The following is a 14,910-nucleotide window of genomic DNA, read 5'->3' on the forward strand; positions in this document are numbered from 1 at the left end:
CAGGTTTTAAAATAGGTTTTATGTTCGATTAAACAACCCTGTCCCCAATAAAAGCTATTCCTCTTATTATGAATTAAAGAGGCAATGCCTAAATCTAATGCCAACATTTGCTCTTCTGCTCCCTCTACTGGCTGTCGGTTGAAACATACATTTCAATGAGTTATTGGGGAGTTGACCTCCAGCACACACATGCAGGTACACACAAAGGAAGACCTGCAACAAAAGCCAGACAAAAACATGGAACTGGTCCCTTTGTTTATAGTGATCATTAAGATAGATACGCAAACTTATTACATCAAAGTTAATTCAAATTAGTCCGATGGGCATGATATTAATTTAGAAGACACGGTCAGAGAGAAAGAGGGAAGTACTTCACCATGCTTTATCAAAGAACAGACACAGGTCTCCAGAACCAAAGAACACAACTCAAACAGTGAAGATCGTCTTTACAAGTGCACCGGACGCACTGTATATAAAAATATCAGACTCTGAATGCATAGGTTAAGTCAAACTGTATTCTGCGTTTTCTAGAACAATAAGCAACCCAACAAATTACAATGTTAGTTATCTCCTTTCCACAGAATCAAAGGAGATCCTAGAAAAACCCACATTTCAAACATGCTGCTCTCACTCACCAGGACACCATAAGGCCAGGGGGATGATTTCTTTACACATATTCCCAAACTGCCTTAAACATGTGGCACAACGTCACTTAATAAAGCATTTAACATAGTTGGGAACAGAAAACAAGCACTCTTGGTAGTCTTTTCTTCTCACAGCAAACCCTCTGGAAAAACCTCCTCCTCCCCTCCACATTGCACTTTGCTTCATGAACAGCATCCCGAGACTTTTGATCTCATTGCTGAACTCATTATGCACCAAGTTAAGCCTTTTTTGACACAAACACAACAGGCCTAACCGGTTAAAAAAAAAGAAGAAAAGATATCGTAAAACATAGAAATGCAGTAAGAGCTTCAGGTATACATTTCGGCAGTAAACAGTTACCACTGGGGTACGGAACTTTTTGATTGTAGGAGATGTGTCGTGGCCGCCTACTGCACTGCTTAAAATCAGCATTGAGAATTTAAAAAGGAACAAAGTGTTTCTGAAAGCAGCATAAAAACCTTATCTTCAGACACAACACTGTGCCTCTTGTCCTGTTAAACTCTGTATGTACAGTACAAGAATGCTTTTTTAGTGTAGTCATATTGTCAGTTTCCGTTTAAGTTCAACAGCAACACTTCTGATTAAGCAACTGAAAAGACAAATGCAACATAAAAAATGGCTTAAATTAATAATAATTTAAAAACAATATTAGCACTAGACCTTGATAACTAAACTGGATATTTTCAAGAAATCTAGTCACCATATAAACAGCCAAGTTTAAATTTAGGTGACACACAGCATCAAAAAAAAAAAAAGACATAATCAGCAATAACAATTTCCATTAGTGCTGGAAGAACAAGGAAGCACTCATCATAAAAAGTGTAACATACACAGACTATCATGCCGTTTGTTAAATCTTATTTCTTTCCTCTTTACTCGGGGAAAAAAATCTAATAAGGCTGCAATTTCCTCTGAAGCAGTGATAGTTTATTCTGCAGTTAGTATCTTTGCTGGCTAGATTAGTTTTTGGTTTGGATTCTAATCACAGTTAAACAGAATGACAGCAACTAAATTAAATTAAATCAAATAGGGAGCCTCACACACAACTTTTTCCGGGACTCAAGCCTCGTTACTCTGAAGCACATGGTCTCACTTTGTTAGTAGGAATCAATATAAATCAAAGATTAAAAATAAATACTTCACAGTTGACAGTTTAAGTAGTATGCTGACTGAACCTAAGAGCACAACCTGCAAACAGAAGTGCAAATGCACTGTATTAAAAAAAAAAATACATTTTTGTCCGACATGAAAAGACACAAAAGAGAACAAGTCAAACAAAACTAATTATTTTGTTTCCACAGTGTACAACTGAATGACTTAAACATGTCGGGAAACAGAGCACTCCTACTCAAATGTGTCCATCCTTGTGTGGATAAAGATTAACGCAGACTGTATGTATAGAAGTACTAAAAATCCAAAGATACCTTTATCTCACCTGGTGAGAGATTACCTCCACCTTAAAATTAGTATGCGATTCCCTCTGCAGGAAAGACACTAAGGTTTATGCCTACAGCATGTATGAAAGTGTGTATGCCAGCTAGAACATCGTAGAACTAACTCTCTATATGCCAATTCCCAAGAACTTCAAGTTGCTGTGTGCAAGTCCAACTTGTCCTACTCTGGAGACCGATGACGAACTTGTTGGCAAGAGTTATGAAAAACCGAGGGCACCATGCATCAGTAATCGCTTACAACTGGTCGGGTACATTAAAGCGGCAGGAGGTGCCAAAGGAGGACAATAGCTACAGAACTTGGAAAAACAAATCCCAGTTAGGAAATTGGCGAAACACCAAAGCTGGACAAAGCTGTTACAAGGGACCTGGGTGGGCAACTAGTTATGGTTGCTTAAGGGCAGCTACAAAAGCCCATCGTAAGCTGGGAGACCTCGGGGCTCTGCGGGAGCTCTAGTAGGTGAGGCGGGAGGCCTTCATGTTGTAGCAGGGTCTGTCTGTTAGGCCTCCGGCCCCAGAGAAAAGGGACAAGCCCTCTGCTTTCTCCAACACCACCTCCAGCTCCTGAAAGTCCTGCAGCCGAGCTACGTCCTTGTCCTGGACAGAAAAAGTTATATTTAACACATTCACCTACTAATCATTCATTCGTATGAAGGAACAGTATAGAAAGCTATGTTTATAATGTGTCAGGATTTTTTTTAGGTTATTCATGACAATATTACAATAAAAAACATTTTAATTATTAGACAGGTCTCCGGAACCCGTCTTGTAATTTAGAAGTTAATTAGATGTTGTATGCCATTTGTTAGAATAGAAAACTATTTTGTATTAATTATACAGCAAGTACAAATATTTTGCAGCTCATAGGACCACCATACTTTGTCTTTACCATACCTTTCTCAACATGGTGTTTGGCAGCTTGCGGATCTTCTCCACGTGCTCAGTGCTGATGTCCAACTCTCGGCAACAGACCCTAAGAAGGGAGCGATAGGTGAGCTCCTGGCGGTCCAGCTCCACTTCAATGAAGTCGTTCTCCCGCCCGTGGGGGTTCTGGATACGCACCTTCAGCACCAACTCTATAGAAAAGACCAGAATGAAACGTCTTATTTAACAAAGATATTTAATAAGGTGATGGACAAATCTAAAGGTGTGTCACTGCGGAAGATAGTCGTGTTTTTGCTAATGAGCCTGCAACAGCTCAGTAATCATCCCGAGAGAAAGAACAACATCCACGAACAACCATTTCTGGTTTGACGAGTTGGCTGCCAACATACATACAGAAGAGATTGTTGTCACATCTGTGCTGTTATTGTTCTTTATCTGACAGGTTGTTTTAGTCAAGCAAGTTAGCAGCCCGCTCGTTTACTGGCAATGACGAAACAACTCCAGGAAGTCAGAGCTTCCAGACAAAAACACAACAACTTGACGTTTTACCTTATGGTTTGTAAACAACACATAATGTGTTAATTACAATAATTTAGAGGTGCTGGTTGGCGTATTGCTTTGGAAAAGAGCAAAGCAAATAGCTGTTTCTTCATGCCTCAAGTATTAATGCCTCAAATTCATGCCTCAAAGCTTGTCTGCCTCAAAAAGTATTCATGCCTCAAAGCTCGTCTTGTGGTTTTGCATGTGTGGACGGCGGGGTTAAACATAATACAGTACGAATGATAACTCTAACCTTGTACGTTGACAGGGAAGGTGCTGGTGAAGAAGAAAGGCTGGAAGGCCGCCATGGGCCCACCAGCCTGGCCGCAGCTCAGCTGCTGTGGGATGGACTGCTGCCTGCTCATAGCCGGGTTAGCGCTGGCCACTGGGGCTTGGACCTGGCTCCCACTGCTGCTGGCCAAGCTGGGGCTGGGTGAGGCCAACGGAGGCGAGCACATGGTGCCATTGTGTGGCACCGAATGCGGGTAGTCGGCATGGTTGACAAGGTGCGGCTCAACTGACAGGTCCATGAGCACTGGACAGTTAACAGCAGCATGGTTGTGGGATGAGGCCGGACTGGGTGACACACCATTTTGCTCAGCCACAGGAATGAAATCCCCATGGGCTTGGCCGTGGGTAGTGGGGTTTGGGGGAGGTGTGGAGCTGTCAGAGAAGAGGCTATGTGATTTCTGAGGCTCGTGAGTTGGGGAAAGGGACGGCGAGTCGCTTTGCGTGTCCTCCTCAGCATCTTCTCCAGAACCATTCTGTGCGAGGTGCTGTGCCAGAATGAGCTCTGCCCTATCCATCTTTGAATATATGAAGGCCGGGTGAGACATGTAGTTGGGGATGATTGGCAACTCCGGCTCCTTGACTTCAGGCACTTCCTCCACTTCAACTGCAGCAATAATGTGCATTAAAAAAAAGATTATTTCCTTAAAAACAGCTTCAATTGAAATATCAGACTGCTTTTGTTTCTGTCAAAACCAACAGCTTGTGTACTTATACCATCAACATCTGAGGTTATAATCTGTACATTAAATGTCAATGTATGTAGATAAATCAGTATTACAAATTACTTCTATCATGATGTGATGGAAACAAGTGGGAAAGAAATGTGTAGCTTACCTCCTAAAAGTCGTTTGATCTCTGGTTTGGATGTAAGTTGCGAGGCCAACTCATCCTTAGCTGTGAGGATTTCCTTGTCTGCTCCGTAATTGAGTAAGTAGGACACTATGTGCTTATGGTTCCTCTTGCAGGCCCAGTGCAGGCATGTCCTGGTGAGATTATTGGAGACAAAAAAAAAGTTTAGTGACCCAAAACCAAATCCATATGCTGATGAAATGACTTAAAAATGTATAAGACTGTGTCGGTCTAAACTGGAGATCAGACATCTCATTCAAATACACAGGCAGAGTATTGAATTAGGAAGTCAGGAGCCAAACACACAGCGGAGAATCACAGTGCTGTAAAATCAATTGTATACATGCACTGACAGGACTGTATTGCCTATAGAATATAATTTGGCCTAATGTCTGTCCATAAAATCCTGGTAGGTTGATGCATTTGTTTATATTGTGTTATTTAAGTATGTAATTCCCTAGCAATGAGTTTGGCAGGTTAACGACTGGAGCAACGATGTGCTCATACACACTTTTACCTTCACGGTGACTGCTCCCTTCTGCTGTTTTATGATGATGAAAAAAATGGCGCTATATATTTCAAGCCATCCCAAAAAATACTTGCTAACAGAACATGTCACGATGTTGGAAGGGACGAGTTCAAACGTGGCTGTCGAGCTAACTAAAGATAATAGGCTCACACAGATTAGCTCTAATCCCTGGAACAACGCACTTGGCTGCGCCGAACTTTTCAATAAGCGTCCAATACTGATTTATGTAACACATCTCTGCGCGTCGTAACCAACACCTGTCATCTTTGCGAAGACAAAACACACTCGTCCAAAACACTCACCAGCCATTTATTTCGTTCTGTGAATTAACATTTACTCCACTCTCCACCAATGTCCGCACTTCGTCGATGTCCCCGATGGCAGACGCCTCTCTCAGCCGCTCCTGTAGTTCTTTATCCAACGAAGTGGTGGACATCTTGACACAGGCGACGAGCGCTGCGAGACCATAGGACGCACACAAGCCTCTCGGGTCAAGTTGTCAATTGCAATCGCCCAACAAACTGCCCCTACTGATATCTGATCGGCACATACGTCCGCTTAAAAAAATGCAGTTGCCCGCTCACATTAGCTGCCCGGCTAACCGTACCTAGCTTAACGAGGTGCTAGCTCGAGGCAGCAGGTCGCTTCGGCTTAACGCGACTTCGTGTTGAGTCTTCGGCGTTTACGCTGTGGGCTTCGTCCTCGCCATGTATCTCTGTTTTTTAAATCACGTTGCGCTCGCACTGACAACCCTCAATGCGCTCATTCACCGTCTCGGTGATATCAGAGCTCTGTCATTGGGCTGCCGAGAACACCACCGCCTTATCGGGGGACATCTTTGGATGTAACAACAGTGGGCACAAATGTGCGTTCCCCCTATGAATACTATAAATTCTTTGGCACGTTTTGTTGCCTCTTAACTTTATGTAAAATACATAAATACGTGACTTAATTCCGTTCCCAGTCTTCGTAGCTAAGTAATTAACCCGGGTAAATAAAAGGCGAGATTATTGTTAATACCACACACGTGTTAACGGTAACCATGCAACCAGTGGGTAATGACAACATTTTCCCTCCAGACCATATTACACATTTTTTTGCTGACGGGATATGATAAATATATGTTTTTATATCCATTGAAGTATGTGGAGTTGTGTACTCTCTAATCAGGACCACGTGGAAGAAAACAAAAGCGAACATGATCAACCTTTACTGATAATTAGTTTCAATTACTTTAGTTAGTTTTGGAAGTATTCACCGGAAGTGGTAGTTCCAAAAAGGAAAACTATACACTGGTAAGACTGTTAGGATACTTTAAAAAAAAATGATAACAAAAACGTGTGTTTTGATTTATATTATTGATCATGATTGAACTCATATTAAGAGTTATTAGTCCCATTATTTCAAAATTGTGTTGCATTTCCTCGATATGACCACTGGAGGGCAGTGAATACGCTCTGCTGTAAACATACAATACCCACATCACTTCAAATTAGCATTAGCTCAAACACAACTCTGAATATTTAAAGAACTGTAATACATATATTATCCCCATGGAGGAATGTGGAGGTTTAGTCTGTGACTGGGACAACTATATAAAACAATTCATAACATTTTATTTTATTTCTGAGCGTTTCAGTTTGGTTAGTTTATTTTGAAATAAAGCATCCTATTCATAATGCTAATAATGCCTAATTTAAGACAAGGAGCAGAGTGTTTACTACTCTCTTGTGGTCACAGTGAGCCTGGGCTACTTTCCATTGCCTCTGTTGTAACCTTTGCTCTATCTCCCCCCGCTTGCTAAAATCACCTAATGATTAAAATCACTAAATGATTCAAATCACTTAATGATTAGCTGAGGTGATAGGCACCGTGAGATCATTGTATTACATAAATACATTCAGTATGCATGCAACAATGCATGTGTCTTGCAAATGATGTGTCTTTAATGGACAATGCATGTTGCATCGACAAGAACAAATTCACAAGAACCAGTCACATTTAGTAATAACAAAACATGACACAACAATCCAACAAAACTGCGGCCCTAAAACACTGCACACTCAAGAGCCAGAGCCACAAATAGAAGGATATTAACTATATAATACAAACAACAGTACACACACATTAACACAACACTACAGATGTAAAAAGCAGTTCACTCACCATATGCTGTTCACTCAAAGACAAAGTCCATCCTCCTCTCTTTGTTAACAAACAGTTCAATGACGCAGTTGTACAGTTTAACAATATGCTTCAGTTCAAGTAACAGCTTCTCAATGGGGAGGCTTGATCTTTGACAGCCGATCTTTGAACAAAACAATTTGGATGAATTTCAAAAGATGAGAGGAAACAATGACAAATATTGACATTACTGGACATATAATTGACAAAAAAACAACCGCAACAATTATTTTGGCATCAAATGGATATACTTAGCCATAAGAAAAGGATGAATAGGAAACATGTACCATGGTAGACAGAGTAGTGTTGCAGGGATATAAGGAAACAGGAACAAGGCATTCAGTGATAAAGAGAATACGAGGAGACATAAGGGAATGGGAATACACAGTTTTGACATCTGAGGAGGAAACCGTGGTCTCTAATAATGAAAAGGCAGGTTATATATACGATATGATCGGGATAAGCAGATATAAGGTACTGATTCTAATTATTACTAATAATATATAAATATAGGTTAACCGGGGATGTGTGTGTTTTTTGAAGGAATAAACAAAAAAAGAGTATTGTCTAATTCACACTCCGGAACCGAAAGTGGCGAACATGCACCAATACGCTTGATGCCAACCGCTGTAATACCAGAAGAAGAAGACCGGCGATGACGTCACTCTCATCGAACAGCTCTATGGGTAAAACCATAAACGGGCGGCGTTGTTTCAGCATCTGCCATTTTGATTAGAACTAACGCTAACTACTTTAGCAGATATTATAGTACTTTAAAATTAAGAGTACATTCTTGCAGGCAAAATGCTTTCAGCAGCCCAGTTACTCGATGAGTTAATGGGCCGAGATAGAAACTTGGCCCCTGACGAGAAACGATGCAACGTGCGATGGGACGACGAGACCGTAAGTCACCATTCTAGCTAACGTTAGCCCAGCCTGTTCGATAAGCTTACAAACCGTAATGATAGCTCAGCTATAGAGTAACTTTATGTAGTAATTTGGGCGTGGGATGCAACCTATTTAGTTTGTCTGTTAATGATGACGCAGGGAATTGGTTGCGTCAACTGGCAGATGAATACAGGCACGCGCGCGAGTCAAATTAAGCTAACTAGTTGGAGCTAATGCTAATGGTGGCTTACAATGCGGCTTGAGACGTTGTGGATTAACTAGTTACTCTGTTGGCTTTAGCTTTGAGTGAGATGTAATAATCATCAATGCCATAGCCTGCTTGTGTTTGTATATCTAACCGATACCACGAACGAGTGTAAGACAAAGCCATGACCCGTGGGGCTGATTTGTACCCATTTAGTGTAGAAATGCTTTGTCCTGAATTGATGTAACGGTAACTCTGTCGTTAAGAGAGAGCGTTCGAGTCTTGTTACTGTCTGTAATAACGTTGGTATTACGTTGGTCTCTCCTCTTTTCCAGAAGGTATGTCGGTACTATCTGTGTGGCTTCTGCCCAGCGGAGCTATTCACGAACACCCGCTCTGACTTGGGTAAGTGAAGAACATGTCAATGTAAATTATTTAAAGTAGTAGTTACTTCAACCAGTAAATTGCCATTTGTATATAAATGAGCCTGCTCATGGCGTGTTACCTCGACTTCGTGAAGACTACTTAGTTTTTCTTTCATCCCTCCATGGTTAATTGAGAATCTAAAACTTGAGTACATTTTTTATTGAAGTAAATAGAGGCCAGACAATAGCAAAACTATTAAACAAAAAATGCATACAGCTTGTGCAGTGGAAATTTGAGTATGTTCAACATGCAGTATCACTCATATCCTGTCATTTTGTAAACCACTAAATGGGCTAATGTGATGTGAGTCTTTGCTCAAGACAGAAGTCATGTTAAGGATGTAGTATTCCTTTTGTTACAGCAATAGTAAAAGTGTATCTTTCATAATTTGAAGATAATGACCTTTTGCAATTCTTTTTCAGGCCCTTGTGAGAAAATCCATGATGAAAATCTTAGAATAACGTAAGTTCTGATTGTGCGTTCTAACATATTTTGTGTGTGTCTTGATAGTTCCACATAATAACCTGCTTTTGTTCCACCAGGTATGAGAAAAGTTCTCGGTTCATGAAAGAGGGCTATGAACGGGACTTCCTGCGCTATTTGCAGTCGCTCCTGGCAGAGGTTGAACGGCGGATTCGCAGAGGGCATGCCCGACTTGCACTTTCCCAGGCACAGCAGAATGCAGGGGTTTGTGCCTTTTGGTTTTGGCACTTTTATTATCACATCATCTAACAGTGCAATGAAAATATACTTAATCATTTACGTGACCTGTTGGTTTTACCTGAGAGACATTATATGTATTTCTTCTTTCAGGTCCCCGGTCCATCAGGAAAGAATGATGAGAAGGGCCAGGTTCTAACGGAGAAGATTGAAGACCTAGTTTTACAGGTTTGTAAAGACTTTGAAAATAAATGACATCTTTTTGCGATGCCACTGCATTGTGTTTAGTGGCTTACTTGTTTCTCTTTTGCTTTTACTCAGATTGAAGAGCTGGGATCAGAGGGCAGGGTGGAGGAGGCCCAGGGAATGATGAAGCTGGTGGAGCAGCTGAAGGATGAGAGAGAGCTGCTCGGCTCCAACCCTTCAGTGAGTCACTTCAGGCCATTTGACTCGCAGATGCTGTTGTCAAACATGTCTAATACAAATGATCAAAGTCAAACTGAGCTTGGCCTGAAGATGGTTGCATCGGTTTTAATGACATTCATCACCACAAGTCAACAATAAACGTCCTGATTTTCATTAATTGTCCTCGTCCCAAACCTGTGCAAATTAGAGAAGCAGTTGTGCGCCAAAGCAGAACTTTACTGCTAATTGAATTGTTTTATGATGTACTGTATGTACCTTTTTTATACAGACCATCGAGAGCTTTGCAGCCCAGGAGAAACAGATGGAGGTGTGTGAGGTGTGTGGAGCTTTTCTCATTGTCGGTGACGCACAGTCCCGAGTGGATGACCACTTGATGGGCAAGCAACACATGGGCTACGCTAAGATCAAATCCACCGTGGAGGAGCTCAAGGTAATGGAATTACTTGTCACAGGAAATATGCACATGATTAGATGCAGCAGATGTTATTGGTTCCATGTTACACAAGAACAAGATGTGGAAGTCAGTTTTACAATTGCATACAAGCTCAAATATATTATGTCAATCATGTGTTTATCAACGCCACAATGTGTAGTAGAGTATTAACACTGTTGCAAGAGAAGACAGTTCAAGACATTTTTTGTCCCCTTTTTCAAAGTGAAGGATTTCTAGGAGGTTAATCCACGTTACCTATTTTTATTGTGACTTTGTTTTTACATGTACAGATCAACTGGTCATTATTAATTTGGGGCCTCTTGTTTATGTACTACTAGGAGAAACTCCGTCGTCGCTCAGAGGAGCCCCAAGGTGAAAGCCCAGCTCTGAAGAAGGACCGAGAAGACCGTGAGCGTGAACGGGAGGAAAGGGAGAAAAAGCGCAAAGAGGAAGAAGAGAAGGAAAAGGAGCGTGAGAAGGAGCGCGAAAAAGAGAAGGAACGAGAGAAGGAGAAGGAACGGGAGAAAGACAGAGAACGGGATAGAGACAGGGAGAAGGACCGACGGGTGCGCCGAAGCAACTCTAACAGCCGCCACTCCAGTCGAGCATCAGACAGGAAAAGGAGCAGATCCCGAGATCGCCGGCGGTCCAGGAGCAGAGACAAAGACAGGGAGAGGGAACGCAAACGCAGCCGGTATGCATGACTCCCTGTGCAACATTAACTGCCATATTCTTGATGGTCAAATAACTGCACCGTGTGACCATAAAAGGATAGAGCAACGTTGCTTTCTACTTTTATGGATAAAGGCAGCAGTCTTGGTTTAGAAGACCTTTTTGAAATCGACAACGGTCAACATTTCAGTTCGTCTTCTATGATGTTTTGTTCAGTGTCTCAGCTGGCAAAAAACAACAAAGCCAGTTGGTCAATGACTCCTCATTTTGACAGGCGCATTTTGAACGTAATTTGTTGATTGTGGTACATTCATTTTGTAAGCTTGTTTGTATTACAAACCAAAAATTAGTTGCAACTAACCGGCTGCTCATTGTACTGATATACATTATGAATTATATCAAAATAGTACTTGACTGCATATGACCCCAACCCCCTTACTTGTTTGTTTAATTTCTTATTCCCCTCTTTTTATAGGAGCCGAGACAGAGACAGAGACAGAGAGAGGGAGAGGAGGCGCAGCCGTGAGCGCACTGACAGAAAGCGTCGCTCCCGCAGTCGTGACAGGAAAAGGTCACGTAGCTCGGAGCGCAAATCTCACCGCCATCGCAGCCGCAGCAAAGACAAGGACAGGGAGGAGAAGAGAGACAGAGAGGAGAAGAGAGACAGGGAGGAGAAGAGAGACAGGGAGGAGAAGAGAGACCGGGACCGGGACAGGGACAGGGATAGAGAGCGGTCATCGAAAGACAAAGGTGAGCACCCGGAAATAGTTTTTGTTGTTGCTACATGTAAAATGACACTCTTGGCCTTGTTTTCCTTGTGTGTGCATATTTCAAAAAATGTAACTGTACACAGCACAATTGTCCAACAAGGAGAAAATGTTACCCTTTTGATTGATGCGTGTGATCTATAAATATACAATGTTTTCCCAGACCGTAAAGTGACAGAGGAGAGGAGCAGCTCTAAGAAAGACAAGCGCTCTAGTGACGGTGATCCAGCTCCCATCAAGGCTTCGTCAGAAGCGGAACTGATGGAGACAGAGGCGGCTGTCTCTGCCTCCGCCTCCCCTCGGCTTAATGGCCAGCAAGAGCTCCTCCATTCTGAAGGTGACACTCAGTCCAATTAAAACTGATCTGATAGGACCTCAGATCAGGCTCAGGTAAGTGCGTCCTCCTCCTCGCTCCCCCCTGGCTCTCGACCCAACCCCTCCACCTTCCCACGCCCCCATCTCCCCTACCCACCCTCTCACCCTACCTCTCCCACCCTGTTTATGTTCAGTTCAATGCCTATGATTTTGTCTTATGTACTATGTGCATATATCTTTACCCTGTTTTTGAATAGTGCATCATAAGTATGCACTGAAGATGAAGGACTAGGCCCCGATGAATGAGAAGAAGGTAGAAAAGAATCACACAAACCCAAGAGGGAAAGGCCAGTGTAGCCCTGAGCAAACATGCCTGGAGGTACCCCTCGTTTTGTATCGGTTTTTGATACTTATAGATGTTTGTCTTTGTGGACAAAATGGCAGAACAAATATTAACCAGTCCAATTAAATTTCTGCCTGTGTTGACCTGTTTGTCTGTTTATTTTTATTTTTCTTATTTTTTTACTAGGAAAATGTAGTAATATCGATTTGCTGAGATATTGCACTCAAACTATAGGAAGAACATTCAGCCACTGTGTGTCTACATGTTGATGTATACATACATATGTATATAAATCATGGAGATATCTCCCACTCATATGTGAACACACAGACTTGCTTTCTTTCAGCTCTAGTCAATGGTATGTGTGGAAAGAAAAACAGCCATTTTGCCGTAATCATACTCTAATGCCATGGATTTGTTGTCCAGCTTACTGTGCCTGATAATGCCATGCAGTGTGTGTTTGGGGGGTGTCATAGCAACGGGGGCCTTACGTAACCAACTAACTGGAGGGTAGGGTTTATCAAATGAATTGCAGCTGACTTCCATACCTCACACAGCGTTGGTGTTGTGAGCCAGACCACATGAGAAAAGGGCAAATTAAAAATCATGGATACTCTGACTGTCAAACTGTGCAGGTACTCACCCCAGGTACTCCTTTCTCTACCCACATCCATTTCTGAATGCTGTTGCCTGTCAGAAAAAAAAACAACTATTCTGTACTTCTCCACAACATGAACTTGGAAGCTTGAATGTGTATATCTTTTTATTGTGGTTCCTTGTGTTTCTTATAGATATTTTTTGGCTAATTGTCAAATATGTTTGGGGAAAAGGTCATTTCATAGACACATTTTCAGATGCACAGACAGCCTGCTTGATATACCTACGCAAAATGCTAAAGTTGTCACTTAAGTGCAGATTTCCCCACAGTGTTGTTCAGGACTTAAGTTTTGTTAGGATATTTTTGAATGTTTCAATTGTTCCGTTACTCGGCCATTGATTCTGCTTAAAAATGTCAATTGCACTTTAGCATTGGCGTACGGAATCTCAAACAGGTTCGTCACTGTTTTTCAAACATTAGGGTCTACTTTGGTGATCTAAACTCTATTTAGATGGATTTAAGGTGAAAACATCTAATTAAAATACTACTGAAACTGACAAACATTTACAATATGTTGTTCCGGCCAAATTTTACTATTGTGCTACATGTGTGCATTATTAGTGGTGTCTCTTTCCTCTGTGGCTAAATTGAGGGATCTACATTTCACCAGTAGTTTTGATATAGATGGTATGGTTGCTCCAGGAGCAGCAACAGTTGCTAGTTGCTACAATAACTTGTTGTGGGACCTTTACTGACATTGCACTTTGTGAACATTTTTGCTGCACAGGGGAAGCTGGGATATCTGGTGGAGGAAGAAGTGGAAGAGCGCAGCCAACCTCGTCCTGATTCTGACACTTCGCTGCTTAAAAACAAGGTGAACCACAAATGTGTAGTGGCTTATTTAAAAACATGACCATACATATGTAAAAGAGGAGAGGGGGAAGAAAAGTACATTGATTTTCATGCTCCATCACTTGTCTATCTTTTGGCCGGATGAGGGTAGTTGTGGTTCATCTGATGTATTACTTGGTCTCGATGTCAACCAGGCATCACTTTGAATACCAAACTTAGAGAACTTCATTTCGGGTTTTTGTGTTCTTATTTTGAAAATCTTTACACATCCTCCTTGTTTCTTGACATTTAGTGAAAATGAAATAAAAACAAAAAAACAGTGCTTGTGGTTTGTTTTGGTTTGTCAGGTTCCACTTCACTCCCTAATCTCTTTTTTAAATCAGTTGAAAGCGTATGTACAATGTTAGTTCTCTTTTCTCCTCACTTAGAGCTCACATTGATTGCTCTTGTCCCCTTACTGTAAAATATACTGATTTAATTTTTATCAAAAGATTTCAAAGACTGAAGATCCGTTTAATTTTGCTCTGCTTTTAATGTCCATGTTGTCTCGATGAATAAAAAGTTAATATTTGTCAGTGTTGCAGTGTTTCTTTTCCTATTATACTACATCTACAAAAGTGTCATTACATGTTATAAAAGTGATAATATTGGGAGAGTAATAACCAGACTTTAGTGGGGTGTGAAGTTCCCCCTCCCATATGGGTCCAATGTATTCCACTACATTTATCCTCCCAAGATTAATAACACTAAAAGATATTTCCATAAAATCAAGTTACTGGGAAAAGTTTGGAGTCAAAGACACGTCTTCATGCCATAAAAGATGTCTCTTTACTCTGAAAAGTTATCAACCGGCCAGCTGATGTCTGTTTGCTGGTATGATTGAGGCAAACTATAATATACTTACTGAGCAGTATAAACTGACATTCACAT

At 41.4% G+C, this 14,910-nt stretch overlaps 2 protein-coding genes across 2 annotated transcripts; one reads left to right on the forward strand and one right to left on the reverse strand.

Annotated features, from left to right (window-relative positions):
* Positions 1 to 6,086, reverse strand: ankrd40 (ankyrin repeat domain 40). Its single transcript, XM_068579357.1, has 6 exons — positions 5,819 to 6,086; positions 5,514 to 5,667; positions 4,668 to 4,816; positions 3,796 to 4,437; positions 3,012 to 3,193; positions 1 to 2,714 (listed from the first exon to the last, which is right to left on the reverse strand). The coding sequence occupies exons 2-6, from the start codon at positions 5,645 to 5,647 to the stop codon at positions 2,571 to 2,573; spliced, it is 1,251 nt and encodes a 416-aa protein (XP_068435458.1). The 5' UTR covers positions 5,648 to 5,667; positions 5,819 to 6,086; the 3' UTR covers positions 1 to 2,570.
* A 1,987-nt stretch (positions 6,087 to 8,073) lies between these two features.
* Positions 8,074 to 14,551, forward strand: luc7l3 (LUC7-like 3 pre-mRNA splicing factor). Its single transcript, XM_068578738.1, has 11 exons — positions 8,074 to 8,298; positions 8,824 to 8,893; positions 9,337 to 9,376; positions 9,457 to 9,601; positions 9,728 to 9,802; positions 9,896 to 10,000; positions 10,269 to 10,430; positions 10,772 to 11,127; positions 11,581 to 11,855; positions 12,036 to 12,262; positions 13,916 to 14,551. Exons 1-10 carry the CDS (start codon positions 8,200 to 8,202, stop codon positions 12,227 to 12,229), a joined length of 1,521 nt encoding a protein of 506 aa, XP_068434839.1. The 5' UTR covers positions 8,074 to 8,199; the 3' UTR covers positions 12,230 to 12,262; positions 13,916 to 14,551.
* The last annotated feature ends 359 nt before the right edge of the window (positions 14,552 to 14,910 follow it).

Source organism: Clinocottus analis, unplaced genomic scaffold (assembly GCF_023055335.1).
Source record: "Clinocottus analis isolate CAN_PGR_092001 unplaced genomic scaffold, fCliAna1.0.p SCAF_16, whole genome shotgun sequence".
In the NCBI taxonomy this organism is placed as follows: Eukaryota; Metazoa; Chordata; class Actinopteri; order Perciformes; family Cottidae; genus Clinocottus; species Clinocottus analis.

Bases quoted from the DNA above. Each gene is read 5' to 3' on its own strand.
- ankrd40 (XM_068579357.1), bottom strand. From the start codon at position 5,647: ATGTCCACCACTTCGTTGGATAAAGAACTACAGGAGCGGCTGAGAGAG. The intron at 3,194-3,795 runs GTTAGAGTTATC...TCTTTTCTATAG, and splicing joins CTTCCCTGTCAACGTACAAG to AGTTGGTGCTGAAGGTGCGT. The intron at 2,715-3,011 runs GTATGGTAAAGA...TTTTCTGTCCAG, and splicing joins CAAACACCATGTTGAGAAAG to GACAAGGACGTAGCTCGGCT.
- luc7l3 (XM_068578738.1), top strand. From the start codon at position 8,200: ATGCTTTCAGCAGCCCAGTTACTCGATGAGTTAATGGGCCGAGATAGA. The intron at 9,377-9,456 runs GTAAGTTCTGAT...TTGTTCCACCAG, and splicing joins GATGAAAATCTTAGAATAAC to GTATGAGAAAAGTTCTCGGT. The intron at 9,602-9,727 runs GTTTGTGCCTTT...TTCTTCTTTCAG, and splicing joins AGGCACAGCAGAATGCAGGG to GTCCCCGGTCCATCAGGAAA.